Source organism: Megalobrama amblycephala, linkage group LG19 (genome assembly GCF_018812025.1).
Source record: "Megalobrama amblycephala isolate DHTTF-2021 linkage group LG19, ASM1881202v1, whole genome shotgun sequence".
Taxonomy (NCBI): Eukaryota; Metazoa; Chordata; class Actinopteri; order Cypriniformes; family Xenocyprididae; genus Megalobrama; species Megalobrama amblycephala.
In genome coordinates, this window is record NC_063062.1 from 40086114 (window position 1) to 40113498 (window position 27385).

Genomic DNA, 27385 nt, shown 5'->3' on the forward strand with positions numbered 1-27385 from the left:
CAGCCCAATCACTGGGTTAAAACAACCCGTTCGCTGGGTTAAAACAGCCCAATCGCTGGGTTAAAAAAACACAATCGCTGGGTTAAAACAGCCCAATCGCTGGGTTAAAACAACCCGTTCGCTGGGTTAAAACAGCCCAATCGCTGGGTTAAAAAAACACAATCGCTGGGTTAAAACAGCCCAATCACTGGGCTAAAACAACCCAATCACTGGGTTAAAACAGCCCAATCGCTGGGTTAAAAAAACACAATCGCTGGGTTAAAACAGCCCAATCACTGGGCTAAAACAGCCCAATCGCTGGGTTAAAACAGCCCAATCGCTGGGTTAAAAAAACACAATCGCTGGGTTAAAACAGCCCAATCGCTGGGCTAAAACAAGCCGTTCACTGGGTTAAAACAACCCAACCTCTGGGTTAAAACAACCCGTTCGCTGGGTTAAAACAACCCAATCGCTGGGTTAAAACAACCCAACCTCTGGGTTAAAACAACCCAACCTCTGGGTTAAAACAACCCAATCGCTGGGTTAAAACAACCCAATCGCTGAGTTAAAACAACAGAACCTCTGGGTTAAAACAACCCAACCTATGGGTTAAAACAACCGGTTCGCTGGGTTAAAACAACCCAATCGTTGAGTTAAAACAACCCAATCGCTGAGTTAAAACAACCCAATCGCTGGGTTAAAACAACCCGTTCGCTGGGTTAAAACAGCCCAATCGCTGGGTTAAAAAAACACAATCGCTGGGTTAAAACAGCCCAATCGCTGAGTTAAAACAACCCGTTCGCTGGGTTAAAACAGCCCAATCGCTGGGTTAAAAAAACACAATCGCTGGGTTAAAAAAACACAATCGCTGGGTTAAAACAGCCCAATCACTGGGCTAAAACAACCCAATCACTGGGTTAAAACAGCCCAATCGCTGGGTTAAAAAAACACAATCGCTGGGTTAAAACAGCCCAATCGCTGGGTTAAAACAACCCGTTCGCTGGGTTAAAACAGCCCAATCGCTGGGTTAAAAAAACACAATCGCTGGGTTAAAACAGCCCAATCGCTGGGTTAAAACAACCCGTTCGCTGGGTTAAAACAGCCCAATCGCTGGGTTAAAAAAAACACAATCGCTGGGTTAAAACAGCCCAATCACTGGGCTAAAACAACCCAATCACTGGGTTAAAACAGCCCAATCGCTGGGTTAAAAAAACACAATCGCTGGGTTAAAACAGCCCAATCACTGGGCTAAAACAGCCCAATCGCTGGGTTAAAACAGCCCAATCGCTGGGTTAAAAAAACACAATCGCTGGGTTAAAACAGCCCAATCGCTGGGCTAAAACAAGCCGTTCACTGGGTTAAAACAACCCAATCTCTGGGTTAAAACAACCCGTTCGCTGGGTTAAAACAACCCAATCGCTGGGTTAAAACAACCCAACCTCTGGGTTAAAACAACCCAACCTCTGGGTTAAAACAACCCAATCGCTGGGTTAAAACAACCCAATCGCTGAGTTAAAACAACAGAACCTCTGGGTTAAAACAACCCAACCTATGGGTTAAAACAACCGGTTCGCTGGGTTAAAACAACCCAATCGTTGAGTTAAAACAACCCAATCGCTGAGTTAAAACAACCCAATCGCTGGGTTAAAACAACCCGTTCGCTGGGTTAAAACAGCCCAATCGCTGGGTTAAAAAAACACAATCGCTGGGTTAAAACAGCCCAATCGCTGGGTTAAAACAACCCGTTCGCTGGGTTAAAACAGCCCAATCGCTGGGTTAAAAAAACACAATCGCTGGGTTAAAACAGCCCAATCACTGGGCTAAAACAACCCAATCACTGGGTTAAAAAAACACAATCGCTGGGTTAAAACAGCCCATTCACTGGGTTAAAACAGCCCAATCACTGGGTTAAAACAACCCAAACGCTGGGCTAAAACAACTCGTTCGCTGGGTTAAAACAACCCAATCGCTAGGTTAAAACAGCCCAATCGCTGGGTTAAAACAGCCCATTCGCTGGGTTAAAACAGCCCAATCGCTGGGTTAAAACAACCCAAAAGGTAGGTTAAAACAACACAATCGCTGGGTTAAAACAGCCCATTCACTGGGTTAAAACAGCCCAATCGCTGGGTTAAAACAACCCATTCGCTGGGTTAAACAACCCAAACGCTGGGTTAAAACAACCAAAACGCTGAGTTAAAACAACCCATTCGCTGGGTTAAAACAACTCAATTGTTGGGTTAAAACAACCCAATCGCTGGGTTACAACAACCCATTCGCTGGATTAAAACAACTCAATTGTTGGGTTAAAATAACCCATTTGCTGGGTTAAAACAACTCAACCGCTGTGTCCATTTTTAGCCCAACTTGGGTTGTTTTTAAACCAACATGTTTAAGAGTGTACTTATTATGGAAATAATAAACTTTAAAAGAATATATTGAAGTGCAAACTGAATGTAATGTTTCTGGACACTTAATTCCATGTTTCCATTCCATGTTATATTAAAGGCATTTAGTTCATTTTTAGTTTTTTTTTAACCACTTAGGACTTTATTTAGTAGATCTTTATATGTAATATCATAATTACTATTGTGTTTTAAATATGGTTAATTCACTAACTTTCTGTTTGAGAAACTCTCTCTGATGTGCTGCATATGTCAAGCACAAACTGAGAAATAATGCTAGCAAGAAGATAACATCTCTAACCTACTTAGAAATAAATTTAGAAATGTATGGGCTAAGAGAGCAGAAAAATAAAGTATCGGGGTCAGAGAGTTTTCTTAGCTTAAAGGGCAGGGCAGAGCGACTCTCAGCAGTAGAAACACCAGCATGTAAACACACTCACAAACTCATCGTCCTTCCCTCTCTGATCAATAAAGTACCTTGTATTCATACATCCAGACAAATGTCTGACATATTCAGGAGAGCTCGCTGCACTGGTTAAGTGAATGAACTGTACCAACAAGGCAGTAAAAGATCCTTGTGTGCCACTGAAAAATAAACTGCATTAAAGCACGCGGTGCTTTAAAACACTACAGTCTGCTCCTTAAAAGACATGAAAACAGAGCTTTTGTAAAACGTTTATTGCTTTTAATAATCAATTGTAAATCACTAGTTCTAAGCAATAAAATTATAAATAATAAAAAACACCCATCTTTAACAAATAGTTCAACTGTTATTATATAATAACAGTTTAACTATTTGTTAAAGATGGTTGTCTTTGACCCGGTCGGGTCTGGTTATACAGTAGTTATTCAAGGCTTTCTTTGACTAATCATTTGCAGATCCCCAAAACTAGTTATTTAGTGTGACACATCCCTAAACCTCTAGTTCTCATTTCGAGGTAAAAAAAAAAGGATGAAGGGAGAGTAAGAGAGGAGGGGACAGGAAAGAAATGAGTGTGAAGCCGAGTAGGACAGCTAATTAAGTGCGTGTGTACAGTTCAAAGCAAACACATTGCAGCGCGCTCATTAGAAGCCAGAGGAGACGAGCCGAGCGAATGTAGGGCAGCCTGCAGTGCTGATGTAAAAGCCCTGGAGGGGACGATGGTCACTCCGTCCTGTCGCCAGCACGTCCCTCAGGGGAAGGAAAGCAACCGAGGCCGGTCACGTGACCCCTGACTGACAAGAGCTCCATCACTGCAACACATCTCTCCCACGCCGCTGACATTAAGATGTTGGAGGCAGACTGGGCTATTGATTTTTCCGCTCCTCCATTTGCTCGCTCTTCCCTCTCGCTCGCTCTCTCTCTCCCTTGCTGTCTTGCTCTCTTTCTTTTTTGGACACAAGCGAGGCAAACTTTGGGGGCAATAATCAGCTGAAAAAGTTGGACTCTCTAAATTTTTAATTAGCTTTAAAACAAGCAGCTGCTGGGCGAGCGAGGAGGTGTAGGAAGCGATCACTAGTGACAGCTATCAACGCCACTGCAGATACTATCAGCTCGCCTGACAGCCTTTCAGCCAGCAGGGGCTGATTGGACACAGCCGAGTGTGCGCTTGTGTGTGTGATGGTGTCTAAATACACCCCTTGATGTAAGAGCGCTCCTGTTGATGGTGTAACTCCACACGGGGGGCATTTAAATGAGAGATCGCACATTTAAAATGAACCTGACTCAGGCCGAAATGAGTCGATAGAATATATATGATGATTTCCTTTGGGAATCTTATATGAACTGAGGTGCAAATGTCTCAAAGCAATAAAATGCTTCTGTTTTCTACTTCAGCAGTTATCTAGAAATATTTACTGTCATATTAATATAATATAATATAATATAATATAATATAATATAATATAATATATAATATAATATAATATAATATAATATAATATAATATATTTTTTACAAAATAGAATAAATATTATAAATATAAATATTTTCTTTACATTATATTTCTTACTTGTTTAATAATATAATATAATATAATCATGTTTTTTACAAAATAGAAGTATTTTCTATTTTCTTCACGTTATAATTCTTAACATAATATAATTATAGTTTCTTTTTTCAAAATAGAAATATTTTCTTCATGTTATAATTCTTAAAAATATAATATAATATAATATGTTTTTTTACAAAATAGAAATGTTTTCACTGTTTAATTCTTAATTTTTTAATAATATAATATAATACAATTAGTTTTTTCTAAATAGAAATGTTTTCTTTATGTTACAATTCTTAAAAATATAATATAATATAATATAATATAATATGATTTTTTACAAAATAGAAATGTTTTCACATTATAATTCTTAAATAGAAACATTTTCTTCATGTTATAATTCTTAAAAATATAATATAATATAATGATTTTTTTACAAAATAGAAATGTTTTCACGTTATAATTCTTAATTGTTTAATAATATAATATAATAAAATTATTTTTTTCTAAATAAAAAAGTTTTCTTCATGTTATAATTCTTAAAAATATAATATAATATAATATAATATAATATAATATAATATAATATGATTTTTTTTACAAAATAGAAATGTTTTCATGTTGCAATTCTTAATTGTTTTATAATATATATATAATATAATATAATATAATATAATATAATATAATATAATATAATATAATATAATATAATATAAATACGTTTTTTTTTAAAATAGAAACGTTTTCTTCACGTTATAGTTCTTATATAACATAATAATATGATATACGATAATATAATACACTTAAAATCCACAGCTCATCAGCAGACTGATAGTATCTTGTGTTTACAAACCAGAGGAACAAAACATAACCATAGGGTCATTCATTTTAATCAATCTGACACTATGTGAAAACTGGTCATAAAATGAATATTACAAATGTATTTAGCTAAAAAATTGTCTTGTTTATTGGAGCAAATCTAACCAAGACCGTAACCATGTCATATTTCAGCACAAAATCAAAAGATATACAGTATAATTTGCATAAAGAAACAGAAGCAGATTTTTATGAAAATTATTTTCATGACACATGACACACTTAGCTCTAATTCTCATTTCTGTGATGCGTCCATATGTTTTACTTTTGAGTTAGTTTATAATTATTCTAAACAATGATTTTTCTTGATGATGATTCTCATTAGTTTCTCATGACTGTAATACAGTAATGAAAATAATCCTGCGCAAACACAACTGTCTTTTTTTTTTTTTAAATTAAAATCAGCAGATTACGGGCAGTACAGCAAATACTATCATTATGTATAAATAATTTACTATTTAAATATCATCACTGTTTTTTGCAGTATAGTAATGAGAGCTGCTGAGGAAAATTAACTGCTTAATTGACACTAAACTAATTTCACAGTGCAAGAAAATCTTCAGGCTTCATTTCCAATACAAAATATCATTTTTATTTTTAGAAATATGGCCCAAATGAGATTCACTCACACGGTAATATATTAGTATTCATATTGCCAATAAAAAACGTATTTATCTTTTAAATTTGATTCGTCATCTGCTTTGTACAAAATGAGTCTGATCCATCACATTAACACTGGACATTAATCTGGAGAGAGTGACAAGTGAAAGCAAACACAGCAGCAACTCCATTTCTGTTACAAACACACAGTCCCTGCGTGAGAACGATAATTGATTATCTGTGAAAGACATGACATCATTCAGCCAATTAAAACACACGGTCCTCCTCTGGAAACAGTGCTGGGAAGAAACTGTAGCCTCTCGCAACTTAAAATAATCCTAGATCTAAATTTTATAGAAATGTATTATTTATTTTATTTTTAAAGACGACAGTCATGATATAAAAATATAATTTTAACAGAAAAAGAATAAAATTGCTACAGTCACCTTACCATATACTATAGCCACGCCCCAAACTCTCCACCTGCTACAGTAGCCACGCCCCAAACTCGCCACCTGCTACAGTAGCCACGCCCCAAACTCTCATCCTGCTACAGTAGCCACGCCCCAAAACTCTCAGCCTGCTACAGTAGCCACGCCCCCAAAACTCTCAGCCTGCTACAGTAGCCACGCCCCAAACTCTCATCCTGCTACAGTAGCCACGCCCCAAAACTCTCAGCCTGCTACAGTAGCCACGCCCCAAACTCTCATCCTGCTACAGTAGCCACGCCCCCAAAACTCTCAGCCTGCTACAGTAGCCACGCCCCAAACTCTCAGCCTGCTACAGTAGCCACGCCCCAAACTCTCATCCTGCTACAGTAGCCACGCCCCCAAAACTCTCAGCCTGCTACAGTAGCCACGCCCCAAAACTCTCATCCTGCTACAGTAGCCACGCCCCAAACTCTCATCCTGCTACAGTAGCCACGCCCCCAAAACTCTCATCCTGCTACAGTAGCCACACCCCAAACTCTCATCCTGCTACAGTAGCCACGCCCCAAAACTCTCATCCTGCTACAGTAGCCACGCCCCAAAACTCTCATCCTGCTACAGTAGCCACGCCCCAAAACTCTCAGCCTGCTACAGTAGCCACGCCCCAAAACTCTCATCCTGCTACAGTAGCCACGCCCCAAACTCTCATCCTGCTACAGTAGCCACGCCCCAAACTCTCATCCTGCTACAGTAGCCACGCCCCAAAACTCTCAGCCTGCTACAGTAGCCACGCCCCAAAACTCTCATCCTGCTACAGTAGCCACGCCCCAAACTCTCATCCTGCTACAGTAGCCACGCCCCAAAACTCTCAGCCTGCTACAGTAGCCACGTCCCAAAACTCTCAGCCTGCTACAGTAGCCACGCCCCAAACTCTCATCCTGCTACAGTAGCCACGCCCCCAAAACTCTCAGCCTGCTACAGTAGCCACGCCCCAAACTCTCAGCCTGCTACAGTAGCCACGCCCCAAACTCTCATCCTGCTACAGTAGCCACGCCCCAAAACTCTCATCCTGTTACAGTAGCCACGCCCCAAAACTCTCAGCCTGCTACAGTAGCCACGCCCCCAAAACTCTCATCCTGCTACAGTAGCCACGCCCCAAAACTCTCAGCCTGCTACAGTAGCCACGCCCCAAACTCTCAGCCTGCTACAGTAGCCACGCCCCCCAAACTCTCAGCCTGCTACAGTAGCCACGCCCCAAACTCTCAGCCTGCTACAGTAGCCACGCCCCCAAAACTCTCATCCTGCTACAGTAGCCACGCCCCAAACTCTCAGTCTACTACAGTAGCCACGCCCCCAAAACTCTCATCCTGCTACAGTAGCCACGCCCCAAACTCTCAGTCTGCTACAGTAGCCACGCCCCCAAAACTCTCATCCTGCTACAGTAGCCACGCCCTAAACTCCCATCCGGTTACAATAGCCACACCCCAAACTCAGCCTGCTACAGTAGCCACGCCCCAAACTCTCAGCCTGCTACAGTAGCCACGCCCCCCAAACTCTCAGCCTGCTACAGTAGCCACGCCCCAAACTCTCAGCCTGCTACAGTAGCCACGCCCTAAACTCTCATCCTGCTACAGTAGCCACACCCCAAACTCATCCTGCTACAGTAGCCACGCCCCAAACTCTCAGCCTGCTACAGTAGCCACGCCCTAAACTCTCATCCTGCTACAGTAGCCACACCCCAAACTCATCCTGTTACAATAGCCACACCCCAAACTCAGCCTGCTACAGTAGCCACGCCCCAAAACTCTTATCCTGCTACATTAGCCACGCCCTAAACTCCCATCCTGTTACAATAGCCACACCCCAAACTCAGCCTGTTACAGTAGCCACGCCCCCAAAACTCTCATCCTGCTACAGTAGCCACGCCCTAAACTCTCATCCTGCTACAGTAGCCACACCCCCTAAACTCTCATCCTGCTACAGTAGCCACACCCCAAACTCATCCTGCTACAGTAGCCACGCCCTAAACTCTCATCCTGCTACAGTAGCCACGCCCTAAACTCTCATCCTGCTACAGTAGCCACACCCCAAACTCTCATCCTGCTACAGCAGCCACGCCCTAAACTCTCATCCTGCTACAGTAGCCACACCCCAAACTCTCATCCTGCTACAGTAGCCACGCCCTAAACTCTCATCCTGTTACAGCAGCCACGCCCTAAACTCTCATCCTGCTACAGCAGCCACGCCCTAAACTCTCATCCTGCTACAGCAGCCACGCCCTAAACTCTCATCCTGCTACAGTAGCCACACCCCAAACTCTCATCCTGCTACAGCAGCCACGCCCTAAACTCTCATCCTGCTACAGTAGCCACACCCCAAACTCTCATCCTGCTACAGCAGCCACGCCCTAAACTCTCATCCTGCTACAGTAGCCACACCCCAAACTCTCATCCTGCTACAGTAGCCACGCCCTAAACTCTCATCCTGCTACAGTAGCCACACCCCAAACTCTCATCCTGCTACAGTAGCCACACCCCAAACTCTCATCCTGCTACAGTAGCCACACCCCAAACTCTCATCCTGCTACAGTAGCCACGCCCCCAACACTCAGATAAGTTGAAAAACAAAAGATGTAAAATGTGCAGGGACTCGAATGAATCTTTTTTTGAAAGGAAAGTCTGTCATTATCAGTTGAAGTCGGCGGCTATAGAGCTGCATGTGCAGTTCAGTGTGGCATATAATCATTTTAGCGTCACACCTAAAAACAGTGGTTTTAAATCCAGCTGAGCTTCTGTCACTACGGTTGCTACTGCACTATGTAATTACGGTAGTAATGTATCTACTCCCAAACACCGTCAGGGAACAAACGCCTCCAATGACCTCATCCACATGAAGCAACGACAGCAGTTCCTAAAAACAGCAGCTCTGAGGCGCGTTCAGCTGAGCGACAGCCCACTGATGGAGCGCAGCGTATATTACATTAATAAGAGATCATTTTTAGGTGAAAAACCTTGGAGCTTGAAGTATGTAAATCAGGTGTGCGTGTGTGGGAGTGAGAGAGAGAGAGAGTTTGTGCCTGTGTGAGCGTTAACACAAATCATCTTAAGAAAAACACTTCATTTTTTCAAGGACTCTTATACTTGTGTTTGGTCATTTGTGAGCAGAGCTGAAATGCAGATGAGTCTGTTTTCTTTTTTATAGCAGTGGAGCTGAAGGCCTTGATTTCCATTCATTCTGTGACATCTCTCTCTCTCTCTCTCTCTCTAAACCAATTAAACTTAATGGCCATCAGCACCTTCCCCACCAGACCTGCATCTTTAACTATAGCTCAGATGAAGACAAACATCACTTTATTTATTCATATACTCATTTACTCATTTACAGTCCACACTTTTGGGCTGTGGCTGTTGTTTTGCATTCAGAAATTATTATTTTTGGACTCGGAGATGCATGAACTTTCTGGCATATCGGCGACCCTGTTGCAGAATGGACATTATTAGCAATATTATGGGAAGAATATGAAGAATGAAAGAATAAACAAAATAAATAAATAAAAATAAGGCAGAATTTAACCCTTGTGAGTCAATTAAAAAAAGTTACACATAGGTCCACAGTGGATAAAAATGTCCATGTAAAAAAAAAAATTTAAAGCTTGGGAGCACAGACTTAAGTTTAGTCTTTATTTTTAAGACACTTGAAGTAAAAAAAAGTTTAAAAATTGAAACCAAAAAAAAAAAAAAAAAAAAGTTATAGAGGTTTAAGTTTATGGAAATGATTTATATAATATATATTTCATGAAACATGCTGAACTGCTAGAAAATCAAAGCCAAAAATCTAAACAAGTTGTGTTCCAAATTTGAGGTTGATATCTCAAAAAATGAGATAAGATTTTGTAAATCAGTAAGATTTTGTTTGGGCGCAGTACCAAACTTGCCCTACTAGATGCCAGCAAAATTTCATTGTTACACACAGTGGTTGATTTGTGATTTGCAATAGAGATTTTCTCCCTCAAATATCACACACACACACACATACATTTTTTTATTACACACATATAAACCACACTCTGACATCCAAACCAACACACCCACACAATTATAGATCTATAATATGCAGAAGCAGAAAACAGGAATAAAGTGAGTATTTGCTTTGTAGGCCAAACCTGAGAAAACGGCACCATCTGGTTAAAAATAGTAAGAATTTGAAGCCTTGCCAATAAATTGAAAGCCTGTAACAAAGACTGCATCATTTATAGATGAATGGCCCTGGGATTAAAAATTGCAGTTTTAATGGGGACGTTTTTTGTCGTTAAGGTCCTGAGAGGAACTATTTTGTGTTTTTATAGTATAAAATAGATAAAAAAAAAAAAAAAAAAAAAAAAAAAAAAACTAAAAAAAAAAGGAAATGGGGGTGAAATAGTAAAATGACAATAAAAATATACACCTGTTGCAAAATGTATGCAGTTGGTGTTAACACAGGCAAAATGATAAATAAATAAATAAATAAATAAATAAATAAATAAAATAAAATAAAATAAAATAAAATAAAATAAAATAAAATAAAATAAAATAAAATAAAATAAGACAAAATGTCTATAAGGACACACAAGGGTTAAATGAGATTTCACCCAATTTAGAACTGCATATAAGAACTATATGAGGGGAATAAATGAATTATTGAGAAAAAAATATATATATGCATAACAACTGAAAAATAAATATTTAAATGATAAATACAAAAATACATAAGTATCACAGGAATTAATAAAGGAGTAAATCCTCACAAATCTGTCTGTTTTATAATAATTTCACTTTACCTCATAACTGAATCTTTTATTTATTTATTTATTTTTGCATATGTATTTTTTTTGTTGTTGTTGTTCCTCCATGTGCTTATAGAAAAAAAAAAAAAGATTCATTGGGGTTTATATAGACTCAATTTTAAAGAACCCATTATATAACTAACCCTAAAATTTACATAAACCCCGCCCCCTAGAACACACAACAAAGGGGGCGGGGCCATGTTGGGCTGCTTTAGAGAAGAGGAAGAGTTGTTGTAGTCGAGTGTTGTTGACATGCCGTCATTTTACGCCGGACTGCTTCACAAACGAGAATCAATTCAACACAAAAGATGAACATGACGGCACATGCTAGTGGATGAGTTGAATCAACTCCACAGCAACTACATCAATGTATCCACTAACCATTCAGAAAAGTCTAAAAGTTGTAACTTCTTCCTGAGTCTCTCCATCAGTGTCGACTCCGGTTTGAACAATGTAAGGCTGAACACTTTCGTCATTTTGGCTGCGTGAGATTCTCCAGCTTTGTTGTTGTTGAGCTGTTAAAGCTCCGCCCTCTTCTGGAAAGGGGGCGGGAGCAGCAGCTCATTTGCATTTAAAGGGACACACACAAAAAGGGTGTGTTTTTGCTCACACCCAAATAATTTGACAAGCTATAATAAATGATCTGTGGGGTATTTTGAGCTGAAACTTCACACACACATTCTGGAGACACCAGAGACTAATATTACATCTTGTAAAACGGCATTATCGGTCCCATTTAATGTTTGTTTTTCAGTTTTTTTGTAGTGATAAAGTATGTTTTTGAGCTGTTTAATTCATAAAATGTAATTAAAGCTAAAATTTAGTTAATTAAAACTAAATCCATAAAATGATGCCATGATGGGAACCTCTTAAAGGTTCTATATATAAAGCGCCTGATGGAACCCTTATAGATTCCATATGGAACCTTTCCTTCTGAGAGTGTACAAGTTTTTGTGGCCCATCTCTCTCTCTCTCTCTGTTTACTCCAGCAGCAGATAGTCTCTGAGATGAGCGCATGAAGGGAGCAGATGTGAATCTTTAATGGCTTTACAAAACACCCTGGACAGCGAGCAGATCTGGGATCGCACTGCAGAAGAATGATGCAACGCATTTCCTCCTCACAGGCGAGATGAGAGCAGCTCACAGGTAAACAGAGACGGATCATCAAATCATTATGGGATATGTACCACAACACAGACAGACAGAGGGTGTATGTTATGGCCATGGGATGAGATGTGGGCTTGAAAAAGAGTTATAAAAGAAGAGACGAGGAAGTCTTTACTGGTTTGCAAGTAAAAAGTACCAACTAGAACATCAAACTTCAAAAGTAAATCCAGGATCTCTTTTTGTGTTAAGACAAATTTGCATATTTTGTCTTGTTTTCCAGCAAAAAAAATATCTGAATATAGTTGAAAAAAAAATACATTTACCCAAAAAGAAAATTGCATAAGATATTCAGACCAGTTTTCAGAGAAAACACTGTTCTGTGTGTTTTTGTCTTATTGCATCCATAAACTCTTTTCCACTTGTTTTAGGTATACTTTATACAGCTAGAAAAGGACACATATGGAGCAGTGTGGAGATTAAAGACTCTGTTAAAAACGGTCAGGAGGGGTTAGACAGGCTAGAGGCGTTTCACGCGACCTGAGGGGTCAGAAATCATCCGCACTAATGTGTAGCCCATCAGACAGCTTAATGTTGCCTGTGTGCCTGACCAGTGTTAAATACAGCAGCCTCGAGTGAGATTAACCAACAGCAGCTCACTATTTAAGGGATTAAAGCAAGAGCCTATGAGCTCAAGATTTCAAACACATTTGGGTCAACTTCAAAGTGTCCCTTCTTTCTGTATTTCATACTTATGATAGACAGCGGCACAACAGTCCAAAGTTCAACGGGATTATCTAACATGCTGCATTTAGACATCAGTTCAGCGATGCCGTTCTGCTCTGAGGTTCTCCTGTGTGTCGAACTCGTACTGTACATGATTAAGCAGGCGTGAGTGCGGTACATATGATCAGTGTTGGGGGTAATGCATTACAAGAACGTAATCAGATTACTTTTTTTTTAAAGTAACTAATAATGCACTTTTTAAAATTTACAACAAAATATCAGAGTTACTTTTAACACACGTTACTTTATTTTCACATTTATTGACTGACTGCTCTCCAGAGGGAAATAAGTGTCGAGGTGTTGTGTGTGAACATGATTGGAGTTCTAGACTAAATGTGAACATGCATTTACTCTTCTCACTTGCACAAAAACAGATTAAGCGTATTAATTTCACTTTTGCCTTTACATTTGCCAAAAGAAGAACTTTATATTTTTCTTTAAAAAAATAAATAAATAAATAAACAAGCAAGTTCAGCCCAGGTGAGAAAAAGTAACGCAACACATTACTTTACAGAAAAAAGTAACTAAGTAACGCAAATTAGTAGCGCAACTAGTAACACTTTTTTAGGGAGTAACAAATTACTGTAACATGTAACTTTTAAAAGTAACTTTCCCCAACACTTATGATCACTATCTATATAGTAACTTCGTATAATAAACATTACACTGGGAATTGAATTCTCTCTCTCTCTCTCTCTCTCTCTCTCTCTCTCTCTGTCTGTCTCTCTCTCTCAATGCAATGTTTATTAAACAAAATTTGGAATATATGGAACGAAAGTTGGAAACTATTGAATGAAATGTGGAATATCTGGAATGGAATTTGGAACATGAGGAATGAAAGTTGGAATATATGAAAAAAACGTTTAAATATATGGAACAAAAGTTGGAAACTATTGAATGAAAGTTTGAATATCTGGAATGGAGTCTGGAACATGATTAATGAAAGTTGGAATGTATGGAACTAAAGTTGGAATGTATGGAACTAAAGTTGGAATGTATGGAACTAAAGTTGGAATGTATGGAACGAAAGTTGGAATATATGGAACGAAAATTGGAATATATGGAACAAACATTGGAATATATGGAACGGAAGTTGGGAACCATTGAATGAAAGTTGGAATATCTGGAATGGAGTTTGGAACATGATAAATGGAAGTTGGAATATATGGAACAGAAGTTGGAATGTATGGAACTAAAGTTGGAATATATGAAATACAAACATTAGAATAAATGGAACGAAAGTTGGGAACTATTGGATGAAAGTTTGAATATCTGGAATGGAGTTTGGAACATGATGAATGAAAGTTGGAATATATGGAACAAAAGTTGGAATGTATGGAACTAAAGTTGGAATATATGTCAGGTTTGGGTGGTGGAAGGATGAGGTGAGGACTCAATTGCAAAGAGAAATAGGCTTTTATTAATAATAACATGAAACAAAAAACAAACAAAACTACCCCAAGGGGGAAAACAGACTCAACTTGGACTTGACTTGACTTAACAGGGAAGCAAACACAAGGTGACATACAACAACGAACCAGCACAGGACTGCAAACACAAGAAGAATAAATAGGAGAGCAAACAAGGCAGGTAATGAGGGTGGACAGGTGGGGCAAATAAACCAATAATGAGGTAACAAGACGGGCGGGGTCAAGACAATAGACATGAGAGCACATGGCACAAAAAAAACACATGACAAGCCATGTGCTCACACCAAACATAACAAAAACACAAGCACATGGCCAATGAAGACAAATCACAAGCCATGTGCTTACACAAAATGAGACATGAACACACAACTATGAAAACTCATAAGCCACGTGTTCACACAAAACAAGACATGAGAGCACACAGCCTGTGAAACACAGACTGCGTGCTACACAACACAAGACAAAAACAACACGAAAGCATGCGGCAGGAGGAAACAACCGCGTGCTACACAAAACATGACAATACAAGAGCGCCTGGCCAATAAGAACCGACCAGGCGCTAAACAAAACATGAGACAAGAACGCACGGCAAGTGAAAGAACACTCGACCGTGCACTCACAATAAAAGACAAGACTGGGAGTACGAGTGTCCGAATCCCGACACGAAACCGAAATCAAACTAGACACGAGTGCCGGGATCCGAACGCCACGCACCCAACATGAAACAAGACACGCAGACAAGAGAGTGCATGGCCCGAGAACACTCGAGACCGTACGCTCACACAAAGACAGGAGAAAAACAGGAGTGTCAGAGCACTGTCACAAAACCAGGAAGTAAACTAGACAGAAGTGACAGAACCCTGACAATATATGGAACGGAAGTTGGAATATATGGAATGAAGGTCTGAATATATGGATTGAACTTTGAATATATAGAACGGAATCGGAATATATGGATTAAAAGTCTGAATATATGGGATGAAGCTTGAACCAGCGCTTCTCCTCAGTGGATGATTGACATCACAGAGTTTACCAATATTTTGGAACTGATGTGTGAATGTTATCTTACCAGTAAAAAGGATGAATACTGTTGCTTGTGTGAACACATTTGTGCATTTACCTGTGTGGAAGTAGTTCTAGTAATTTTACCGCAATTTATCGGGATTACTGTGTGAGATGTCGGAGATGACAGGACTGTTGCCTACATTTTTCTAGTTCAGCAAAGTATTGGAAAATTTCATGCAGTTTTCAAAGTCATGCAATTCAGAAGCCTGTTGCTCTGATAACAATGATATAACTAGCTATACATTATTGAGTACTGTCAAATTTGCACTTTCATTCCATATATTGCAAATTTTGTTCCATATATTCAAACTTTCATTCCATTTATTCAAGTTTCATTCCATATATTAAAGTTTCATTGTGTTCCAATTTCCATTCCATATACTCAAACTTCTAATTATAAATATAATAATTCCCTGAATGGCATGCCATACAAATTTTATATTATATATATATAGGTTTTGCTATCCTCACTTACATAAATGAACTATAGTGTCCTGCACCCACTAGTAAAAATATATCAAAAATATCTGAATCATTTTTGGTTTGACTGTAGGTCTGTAGGTTGAACTCAGGGTGGCCGTTTAAGTCTCATTTCACACTTTCCTATCAATTTCTGGCCTCTGCAGTAAACTGGAAGAGCCGGCTAATCTCAACTTCATTTCCAGCCGTCTAATTGAAACTACATTACGCACAAACACAATGCTGTGTCGCACAAAGCAGACAATGATGTGCAGTTCTTCAAAGCTGCAGCAGTCTTCTGTGTGTGTGTAAAGAAGTGTGTATAGATCAGGCATTTTTAGGAGGCTATTCTCTGTTTAGTGTTCCCTAAAAATGCTGAAACTAATATGATTTTATATCGCTGAGCCGAGGCAAATGACAGGCTGTGTGAAACCAAATTCCAAACAGGATTTAACAGAAAGCATCAAAACACACTCACAGATGGACACACACACACACACACATCCTTGTTTATACTACTTTGTGGGATCCAAATGACCCCACTAAGATAGTAAGATGAGGAATTTAAGACATAGACAACATCTTAAAAATCATATATTTGAGAAAATCTTAAAAGGCACTATAGTATGACCCTTCCCTACACTATCCCTAAACCTGCCCGTCACAGGAACATAATGTAATTTCAACATTCTTATATATATATATCCAGTGCGTTCCAGCATGTGCTGATGGTGCTGAAGTGTGTGTGTTTGTGTTGCTTAGCAGCGTGATCTCGTGACCAGAGCAATCAGGCTAGTGTTCACTGTGAAAAGTGCTGTTTGCGTCTCCGACAGTAATGAATACAGGACTCCATCAAGAAGCAGGACTGAACAACACTCTCATTTAGATTGCTGTTTCTCCTACCAATGCATGTGCTAATTACATTCAAATTAGACCGGTGAGGAAGAGAAGGAGACAAGGACTAATAAAGGGTTTCATTCTTGCCGCTATCACTCTCTCTCTCTCTCTCGCTTTGTCCGCCTCTCTATTTCATTCTCTCATTTTCTTTCTGTCTGCTCGCTCGACTCTTTAGGCTACTGTGAGCTCGGCCCGGCTCTGTCAGGTAGCAATTTAGGAGGTAACGTTTGCTGGGACAGATGATAACAGAGAGAGAGAGAAGCACAGTGATGTCATCTCCCGAATAACACTACCTGAGTGAAACACCCAAGGGTTATTAAATACAGCATAAACATATAAATATGTAATTTAGTGCGAGTTTAAGTGTGCACGTGCGAGAAGGTAAAAGATCGAAAAGATTAAAAAAGAGAAAGGCTGAAACTGACGGGGAAATTCACGAGGAATGAATTTGTTTGCACTGTCTGCGTCGTTAGATTCACTAAAGGAATTATGCAAATCAGGTAACAATGCAAACACACTGAAAATGTGCTAAATGTAATTTACATGGCACAATTTTCAGTTCTAGATCCTGCTTGAGATCGTCTGGATGCATGTGCAGTAAAAATGCTCTCCATTGCTGCTGTACAGAATGATAAATAAATAATTAATAATACATTGTTTACTGCCTGCTTTCAAACTTAGGCAAATATAGTGTTAGTAAAAATACAATTGTTCATTGTTTGTTCATGTTTGTTCACACTGCATTAACTAACATTAACAGATATAACTTTGGATTTTAAAAATGTATTAGTAAATGTTGAAATGAACACTGCAAAAAAAAAAAGAAAAGAAAAAAAGCTTTTCTTATTTAGTATTTTTGTCTTGTTTCCAGTCCAAAAATCTAAAAATATCTAAAAATCAGATGCTTTTACTAGATAAGTAAAAAACATTTTGTTCTTGTTTTCTGGGGGGGAAAAAAATCAAAATGAAGTGAGTTTTTGCTTAAAACAAGCAGAATTATCTGCCAATGGGGTAAGAGAAATATTTGGTACAGAAACAAGAAACAAGATTATTTTTCTTATCTAACTGGCAGATCATTTTGCTTGTTTTGAGCAAAAACTCACTTCATTTTGATTTCCCCCCCCAGAAAACAAGAAAAAATATGTAATTTTACTTTACTAGATATTTAGACTGAAAACAAGACAAAAATATTAAATAAGAAAAGCATGTTTTTTTTTGTTTTTGTTTTTTTTGCAGTGAATGTAATTAACTAATGTTAACAAATGAAAGCTTATTGTAAAGTTTTACCAATTATTCATAATGCATATTTATTATGCATGTCTTTGAACCAACCAAAACTTCCACTTCCACTTCAATCGATAGTTTTATTTATTGACATTTTTCTTTACATCTTGTTTTTTACTATAAAATGTGTCAATTGCCATTTCTTTATAATTTTTTGTGAAATTTACTAGCAATTTCTGAGTGAAAACTGCTTCAAAGTAAATCCTACACCATTTTTTCCCAGTGAATCCAAAATATGCATAAAAAACTATGTGGAGGAAACTCAGCTAATGACTTAAAGATGCCCTGTTATGTACAACTCTTGATGTTGTTTTTGTGCTCTACTAGAACATGTTGATTATTTTCCTCATATTCTCCATTGTTGCAGCTCCTCTCTTCCCAGTCTGTCAGTAACGCTCTGTTTAGTTCCTGTCTCTATGAAGCCCCTCCTTCTGAAAAGCACAATGTGCTCTGATTGGTCGGCTGGAGCAGTGTGTTGTGATTGGTGTTTGGGAAATGCCCCGCCCCTTACCATAACCGCCAGTTTCAACACACTACTGACTAACTCAACCAGGCCCCGCCCCTTTATTCTGCGCATGAATTATTTAAACGAGGAATATTGTGAAGATGGAGGCGTTTCAGAAACACTCACACTGATATAGAGAAGAACTGGAACTTTGCTGAGCTTTTTCCTGCTCAAACTAAAGATAAATGTGAAAAAAGCAGAATATTCATCTTTAACGGAAACACTCATGGCTCAGCTCTATATCAGTGAATTTAGCCTCATGTTAAACTAGATTGCGGAGTAAGACAAAGACGTTTACTGCAACATCCCATAACCATTTCTGCTGTGACATCAGCATCAGTTCATCAATGCTAGAGAGTCACCACAGCAACATCGCCATGGTTACATTATTCACTGCAAAATCACCATGGCTACATTTCTAAGCATCCCTGTTTCTCCGGCGCTCCCTCCCAAACTCGCTCTGTCAGTCTATTGACCGCTGTTGGTTTTTCTCTCTTTCTCTGTGCCTCTTTCTATATTTTTCTCACAGGTTTAACCCAGAATGCTGTGCCAGCAAAGAGAGATGGACAGTGATGATTCCCTTGTGTGATGCAAGACAGAGGTGCATATTTAACACACACACACACACACACACACACACACACACATTAGGACTTAAAGTACTGACAGAGATACCAGCTGTTTGAAAGAAAGAGAGGAAACCTCCACATTCAGAAAAAGCCACCCAGCTCTAACTCATTACGAGTGTCTGTTTTCTGAGATCTGCTCCTCATTTGGTCTCTCCATCTTTAAGTGTTCTCGTTTTCACCTCATTCTCCATCCTGCGCTGCTCACACCAGCTCAAGGTCGATATCTGCAGATTAACTGAGAAACATCCTTATATAACTGTAAATTAGCGCAGCTCGGATCCTCTCAGGATACACGACTACTTCGACAACCACAAGACCAACATCTCTGGACTCTCACAGTGGTTTGTGTGCAAATGGATGAATGTTTGTCTGCTCTCATCATCAAAAAAAGACATGTAGAAAATTGCAGTGCAGTCAGTGGTGTAGAAAATGATGCGAAGGAAGTAGAAGATTCCCCGACTGCCGTCTTTCATTCGCTCTTCGGATTGGTCAGCCTGTGATTTTTAATCTCTCTAGTTAACATAACATTGATTTCTGAACTGGGAGTGGTCTCTTAATTTTTTCCATAGCTGTATATATATTAGGGTTGTTCCGATTCCGATACTAGTATCGGAAATACCACCGATACCACAAACATTTCTGGCATCGGTATCGGCGAGTATTTAAACTCACGTACCGATCCGATACCATTTTCTTAAACAATACCTAGTTGTGCCCGCTATCTTTGCTTAACGCAGCAAATCGGAAATCAATTCTTCTTCGCGGCTCAGAATGCAAACACAGGAAGTTGTGCTGTGTTGCCACAAGCAACCACTGTTTAGAGCAGCGGAGAAGTGAAAACGCGCTAGCAGTATGTCTGCTGTTTGGCAGTATTTCAGACCAGTAAAACGGCGACATGTCTCATATGCAATGCTGCAATTTCGAGTGGCACAAGTATTGGCAACTTTAACACAAATAACTTAATAAAGCATTTGAAGACGCGTCACCCCGCGCAACACGATGGTTACATTTAGGTTAATGCTGCGTTCACACCAGACGCGAATGAAGCGATAAGCGCGAGTGATTTACATGTTAAGTCAATGCAAAGACGCGAATTGACTCCCTGCGGCGCGATTCGCGTGAATGACGCGGTGCGAATTGAGCGATTCGGGCGTTTGACGCGCTTAAGATGGAGAAGGATGAGGCGTGCCAGCTTCATTCAAACAAAGAGAAAAGTTTTCAAAAGACAAATAAAGATAACCGACAAAATTGTCGGGTTTATTGTTCTGGATGACCAGCTGCTGTCAGTCGTCGAAAACGTGAGATTTTTATTTAACAAAATTGTTTCTGGACTTCAAGTTTTAAAGAGATTATTTTCTTATATAGCCTAATTATATTCCTAGATTTATTTGTTGCACTGTTTTTATAGTTATATTGTAAAACTAATATACCTTTTTCAGTTTACAGTGTTAGATTTGTGGCTGCATTTGAAGTTCTTTTTCACTTAAAATAAATAAATAATATAACTGACAAATGTATGTCAGATAATAAACATACTCTAGTTCACTGTATGTTTTTGTTCTTGTTTTATTAAGGGATAAGTCTGAAGCACACCATAAATAATTCTATCAATTCATACAGGGCTAGTAGTATATATATATATATATATATATACAGATACACACCCAGGTATCGGATCGGTACTCGGTATCGGCCGATACCCTGAGCTCAGGTATCGGAATCGGTATCGGGAATGGAAAAGGGGTATCGGAACATCTCTAATATATATATATATATATATATATATATATATATTATAGCATTATTATATTATATATAGCATTTATATAAAAAAATTAGACCAAATTTATATATATATATATATATATATATATATATATATATATATATATATATATACAAAAAACTGTAAAATAAAAATGTAAGTAAAATAATTCTAGAAAATATATGTATATTTGTTATATTTTCACATTTTCATATATGTGAATTTTCATTTATATATATATATATATATATATATATATATATTTAAATAAAATAATTCTAGAAAATTTTATAAAAGTTTTGTGTGTGTGTGTGTGTGTGTGTGTGTATATATATATATATATATATATATATATATATATATATATATATATATATATATATGCACACATTTATGTTATACATTTAAATTTTTTTCATATATATGATTTGTGCCTCTGAACCTGTGAATTTCCAGAATCACACAATGTTCTTCTCAAATAATGCTGAATAACATGGTCATCATCAGGTTTTAAATAAATGTTTGATGTCAAATGCTCTCGACCTCTGATACAGACAATTATAAGCATGCGTTGAATACAGCAGCATTCATTTAACCTGTATATTCATGAATACAAAACACTATATACTTTCTGCAATGAATAAACATCTCCATAAAAGCTCAGTGGATGAAATGAGCAGTTTAAGTGGAATGACAGAAGCTAATTGATGAATCACGTTGTGGCTAATTGAGATTGAGATTAAGTTTGCTCTGACCTCGTTCAATGCCACCCGGTCAGACGGCGTCCCTCCTGTAGCTCATTTTCTCTTTCTGAACCTTGACAGACTTTTTGATAGACATCTTTTTCCACTCCTCTATTTTTTCTGCCTTTCTCATTCATTTTGGGGCACGTCTGCATTACTTTGTAATTTTTCATTGGGAATTTGGAGAGAAGTGTGACATTTTAACGGGTCTTGTCCTCGGCACGCTCTCCCAGCAAAAGGCTCTTCTGAATACTAAATAGATGTTCCTCTCTTCAGTGATAGAAGTCCTAAATGTCTCACTTAGAAAGACATTCTGAGCTCTAAGATACACAGGATTTATTCCTTATTCAAAAAGCTGTTTTTCCCCCTGCATTTTACTATGCAATAACTATTAAATAATGGAATGATTCAAAATGTACTTTTAAATTTAATTTCTGTGCCTCTAATGCCACTAAAAAGCAAGTTTTCAAACGTTTTAACAGATCAATTGCTTCTGAATCTACTTAAAGCCTTTTCATATAATGCATTATAAAAATGCATTAATTATGCCTTGTAAAGCAACTTATAATGGTTGAATAAAGTTACCATCACTCCAGAAATTCATCTGTGCCTGAGCATTTTGTTTCAAAGTGAATCCTGGTTCACAGTTGTTTGCAATAGAAAAACAAGCAAGCAAACTGCATCTATCTCAGCTAGGTCAATATTAATTACTAAAGTTGTTGAGCATACAGCAGCTGTTGTAAACAAATGCAAATGCATTTTCATATCAAACAAGGTCGGCATGATCACTCGGCTCGCACACGGATTCTGACGCTTGTTTACTAACAAGTTGTAAGGCTATCGTAGTCAGGATGATCCACGTTCGGCCTTTTTTTGCGCGCAGCTGCTGAGATTAACGCTGACGACGCCAAGGTTTTTCTGTATATATATTAATATATGACCCATATGACCTTTTCCTTTACATGGAACACAAAAGAAGATATTTAGCAGCATGTCCAAGCTGCACTTTTCCATAGTGTCATATGTAAGAATACCATATATAAGAATAAAATGACTACACATGATACATTTCTGTACTGCATGTGAAAATGATCTTTTGGTTCGGTCAGTGACTCACCCGTGATGGTAACTGAAGCTTGTCCTTCCTCTCCGAGCAGTGGATTGGTCAGTCGGCAGTTGTAGGTGCTGTTGGGCTCCAGAGTGACGGTCAGGACACTCTTCACACTGAAGAGACCCTCCTCGTTGGCTACCTGCGAGATGGTAACGTTGTCCGTCAGGTTGCGTCCCGCGCCGTCCTGCCACAGCACCTGCGCCTCGGGATAACCGCCGTACGCCACACAGGTGAGGGCGACCACGTCGCCGGGCTTCAGGTTCGACTCTGTGCCCCAGGTGACCAGGGGTTTGGAGAACGGAGCTGGAGAGAGCGAGAGAGGACTAGTTAGTGTGTGTGACGTATAGCTGCAGACGCTGGACCAGTGGTCTGGAGCAGGGTTAATACCGTTAACTAAAACTATTAAAAACATTCTTGATTATTGAAATAAAGTAAAACTAAATGAAAATTAGACATGGCAATTAAAAATGTATGTTTTAAGACATGTTAAATAAAATGACTAACTTGAAATAACTAAAAAGTCAAATGGAATTAAAAGTAAACCTTAAATAAAAATAAATTAAACCTAAATAGTGTATATATATATATATATATATATATATATATATATATATATATATATATATATATATATATATATACATACAGTACAGTCCAAAAGTTTGGAACCACTAAGATTTTTAATGTTTTTAAAAGAAGTTTCATCTGCTCACCAAGGCTACATTTATTTAATTAAAAATACAGTAAAAAACAGTAATATTGTGAAATATTATTACAATTTAAAATAACTGTTTTCTATTTGAATATATTTCACAAAGTAATTTATTCCTGTGATGCAAAGCTGAATTTTCAGCATCATTACTCCAGTCTTCAGTGTCACATGATCCTTCAGAAATCATTCTAATATGATGATCTGCTGCTCAAGAAACATTTAATGTGTACAATTGTACAAAATATTTGTGTACAATATTTTTTTTCAGGATTATTTGATGAATAGAAAGTTCAAAAGAACAGTGTTTATCTGAAATCTAATCTTTTGTAACATTATAAATGTCTTTACTGCTACTTTTGATTGATTTAATGCATCCTTGCTGAATAAAAGTATTCATTTCTTTAATTTCTTTTCAAAAAAATAAAAATAAAAATTCTTAATGACCCCAAACTTTTGAACGGTAGTGTATAATGCTACAGAAGCTTTGTATTTCAGATAAATGCTGTTCTTTTGAACTTTCTATTCATCAAGGAATCCTGAAAAAAAAAGTTCACAACTGTTTTCAACATTGAAAATAATCATAAATGTTTCTTGAGCAGCAGATCAGCATATTAGAATGATTTCTGAAGGATCATGTGACACTGAAGACTGGAGTAACGATGCTGAAAATTCAGCTTTGATCACAGGAATAAATTACTTTGTCAAATATATTTAAATAGTACACAGTTATTTTAAAGTGTAATAATATTTCACAATATTACTGTTTTTTACTGTATTTTTAATTAAATAAATGTAGCCTTGGTGAGCAGACGAAACTTCTTTTAAAAACATTAAAAATCTTAGTGGTTCCAAACTTTTGGACTGTACTGTACTGTATGTATTGGTCTGAATAAAAGTGGCTGAATGAAAATTCACTCAGCAGAAATACAGCGGTTACCCCTGTAAACAGCAGTGCTGCACTAATAAACACCACTGTATTAGGCATTATACAGAGATGGATGAAATTAAAATGCAATCAAAACTTTTCTGAAGACAGTCCCACAGAGATACATTTATACAAACTGCTCAGCTTCACATGAATCACTCAAATTCCATAATTACAGTGTCAGAACAGTGAGATTGCAGTATGATAACATAAACCAGCAAGAAACTGCTGACACTGGCAGTTCTGGAAAACTACTGTAACCGAATGGGGGCGCTTAGCATTAAGCTGAACGATCTACCGCTGCGCTCCACCTTGGGACCGGCTTGACATGATTCCCATTAAATTGTTAATTACATTCTAGGAGCTTAGCATAAAACACACATGGCTCAACATCAGACGCTCATCTACGAGAGAAGCCTCTCTCCCTCAACAGGGTAGCGGAACCACAGCTGGGGAGGGCTTCTGGGAAATCGGCCGGTCGTAAAGTGTTTTTGTTGGGGGTTAGTACTTCGTTGGCAGATGAAGAAATTATTGCACTACCATCCCTTGAGCAGATACATGGAGGGAGCTGGAGGCGGCCTTATTCCCAGAGCCAATCATAATTCGGCAAACAAAAAAGTTGGACGTTGGGACGATGGGAGAAAAAGCAATCAGAAGGATGTGGGGTCACCAAAAAGGGGGCAGTGATGCCAACCAGGCTTTAACCTCTCGCTGCTGTCCGTTTGACTGAAGATGAGACCGAACACAGAGGCTGAGACTAACAGCAGCTTTAAAATTCAGTGAATCAGTCTTTTGTTTCTTTGTTTAATTGGATTTCATACAGATTTTGCTGTTCTTCTTCAAACTAAGTGCAAATTGTCACGATTATTGATTAATCATCTGATTGTGGTTTTTCGTTCTAATCACAATTATTCAAGACAAATCGCAGTAGTTGTGCAGCTTAAATTTCAATCACATTTTGCTATCCAAATAAGGGAAATTGAATCGCCATCAAATGTATGATTTCAAAGCAGAGGAGTCATAATCTGGTTGCGTGTAAAGAAGTACCGGTCAAACGTTTGGACACATTACTATCATTAATGTTTTTGAAAGAAGTCTCTTATGCTTATCAAGGCTGCATTTATTTGATCAAAAATACAGAAAAAACTGTAATATTGTGAAATATTATTACAATCTAAAATAATGGTTTTCTATTTTAATATACTTTAAACTGTAATTTATTCCTGTGATCAAAGCTGAATTTTCAGCATCATTACTCCAGTCTTCAGTGTCACATGATCCTTCAGAAATCATTCTAATATGATGATTTATTATCAATGTTATCAATATTTTTTTGGAACCTGTGATACTTTTTTCAGGATTTATTGATGAATAAAAAGTTAAAAAGAACAGCATTTATTCAAAATAGAAACAATATTAGTCTTTACTATCACTTTTGATCAATTTTACACATCCTTGCTGAAAAAAAAAAAAAAAATAATATAAATAAATCTTAAAATAAATGCTGTTCTTTTTTTAATGTTTTATTCATCAAAGAATCCTGAAAAAAAAGTATCACAGGTTATAAATATTAAGCAGCACAGATGTTTTCAACATTGATAATAAATCAGCATATTAGAATGATTTCTGAAGGATCATGTGACACTGAAGACTGGAGTAATGATGCTGAAAATTCAGCTTTGATCACAGGAATAAATTATATTTTAAAGTATATTAAAATAGAAAACCAATATTTTAAATTGTAATAATATTTCACAATATAACTGTTTTTTTTCTGTATTTTTGCTCAAATAAATGCAGCCTTGATAAGCAGAAGAGACTTCTTTCAAAAATATTAAAAATAATAATGTGTTCAAACTTTTGACCAGTACTGTATATCACAGAAATCAACGTAAATCATATGGGTCAATTTTATTTTAATTTTTATAATTACCATAATCTTTCATTTTCAATATTTTTATTAATATATTACATATGATTAAGTAAAAAAACAACAAAATAAGTTAAGTTTCTTTTATCATCTAAAGTGTGCTGCAACTTTTATTCCACAGTGACATATATAATGCATTTAACAACAAATAAGCAAAAAGTATATAATTAACTATATTAATTGTTATTAATTTATTTATATACATTTTTCAAATTGGTCTGAACAAAAAAGATTGAATGAAAATTCACTCAGCAGAAATACAGCGGTTACCCCTGTAAACAGCAGCGCTGCATTTGTATATATAATGTATTTAACAACAAATAAGCAAAAATTAGACACTTAAAGGTTTTTATAGACATATTTCTTATGTCTGTAGAACAATTGGTTCATTTTGTGACGTGCTCCAGAAAGAAGTTCACGGAGAGCGAGATGGAAGAAAGCGCATCCCGTTTGTTTTCTTTATTTTACGAAAGCAAAATGTTTTGTTGTTTTGAATGTGCACAAAAATAGCTTTACAGTTTTAAATGATGTCTTACTCTTATCTATATGACAATAAAGGTTGTTTCAGCTTCTATAACATTCTTCAAAATATATTTTCTTTTGGAAGAAACCATTTTAGAACAACATGAGGGTGAGTAAATGATCATTTGAGATCAACTAAGCCTTTAAGTGTCATATAAACCCATTCATGAGAATATAATAATTGCAGATGACACATTCTTGTGGTGCTAATTGAAAATCTCCTGAAGAAGAAACGGCTGCAGCCTTATGTGAGCTCAAAATAATACTGCTAATAAATAGTAAAGATTATAATGTTCAACACTGAAAAAGACAGGATTGCTTTTGTTTAATCTTCATTAGACGTACAGAAGCAGACAGAAGCGGTACATCTCAGAGCATTAATATTACTTAATTCAAGGCATCGAAAGAGAAAGGCGAGAGAGACTGAGAGGAAGAGAG

At 37.4% G+C, this 27385-nt stretch overlaps 1 protein-coding gene across 3 annotated transcripts in view; it reads right to left on the minus strand.

Moving 5' to 3' along the window:
- Positions 1-27385, minus strand: part of cd276 (CD276 molecule) — a 122064-nt gene that overhangs the window by 62655 nt on the left and 32024 nt on the right. For all 3 annotated transcript variants that reach the window (XR_007181688.1, XM_048169200.1, XM_048169201.1), the window contains one exon: positions 22865-23161. Coding sequence is in view for 2 of the 3 variants with exons in the window: in XM_048169200.1 (XP_048025157.1) it covers positions 22865-23161 (297 nt within the window). In the remaining variant the exon portion in view is untranslated. The remainder of the gene's footprint in view (positions 1-22864; positions 23162-27385) is intronic.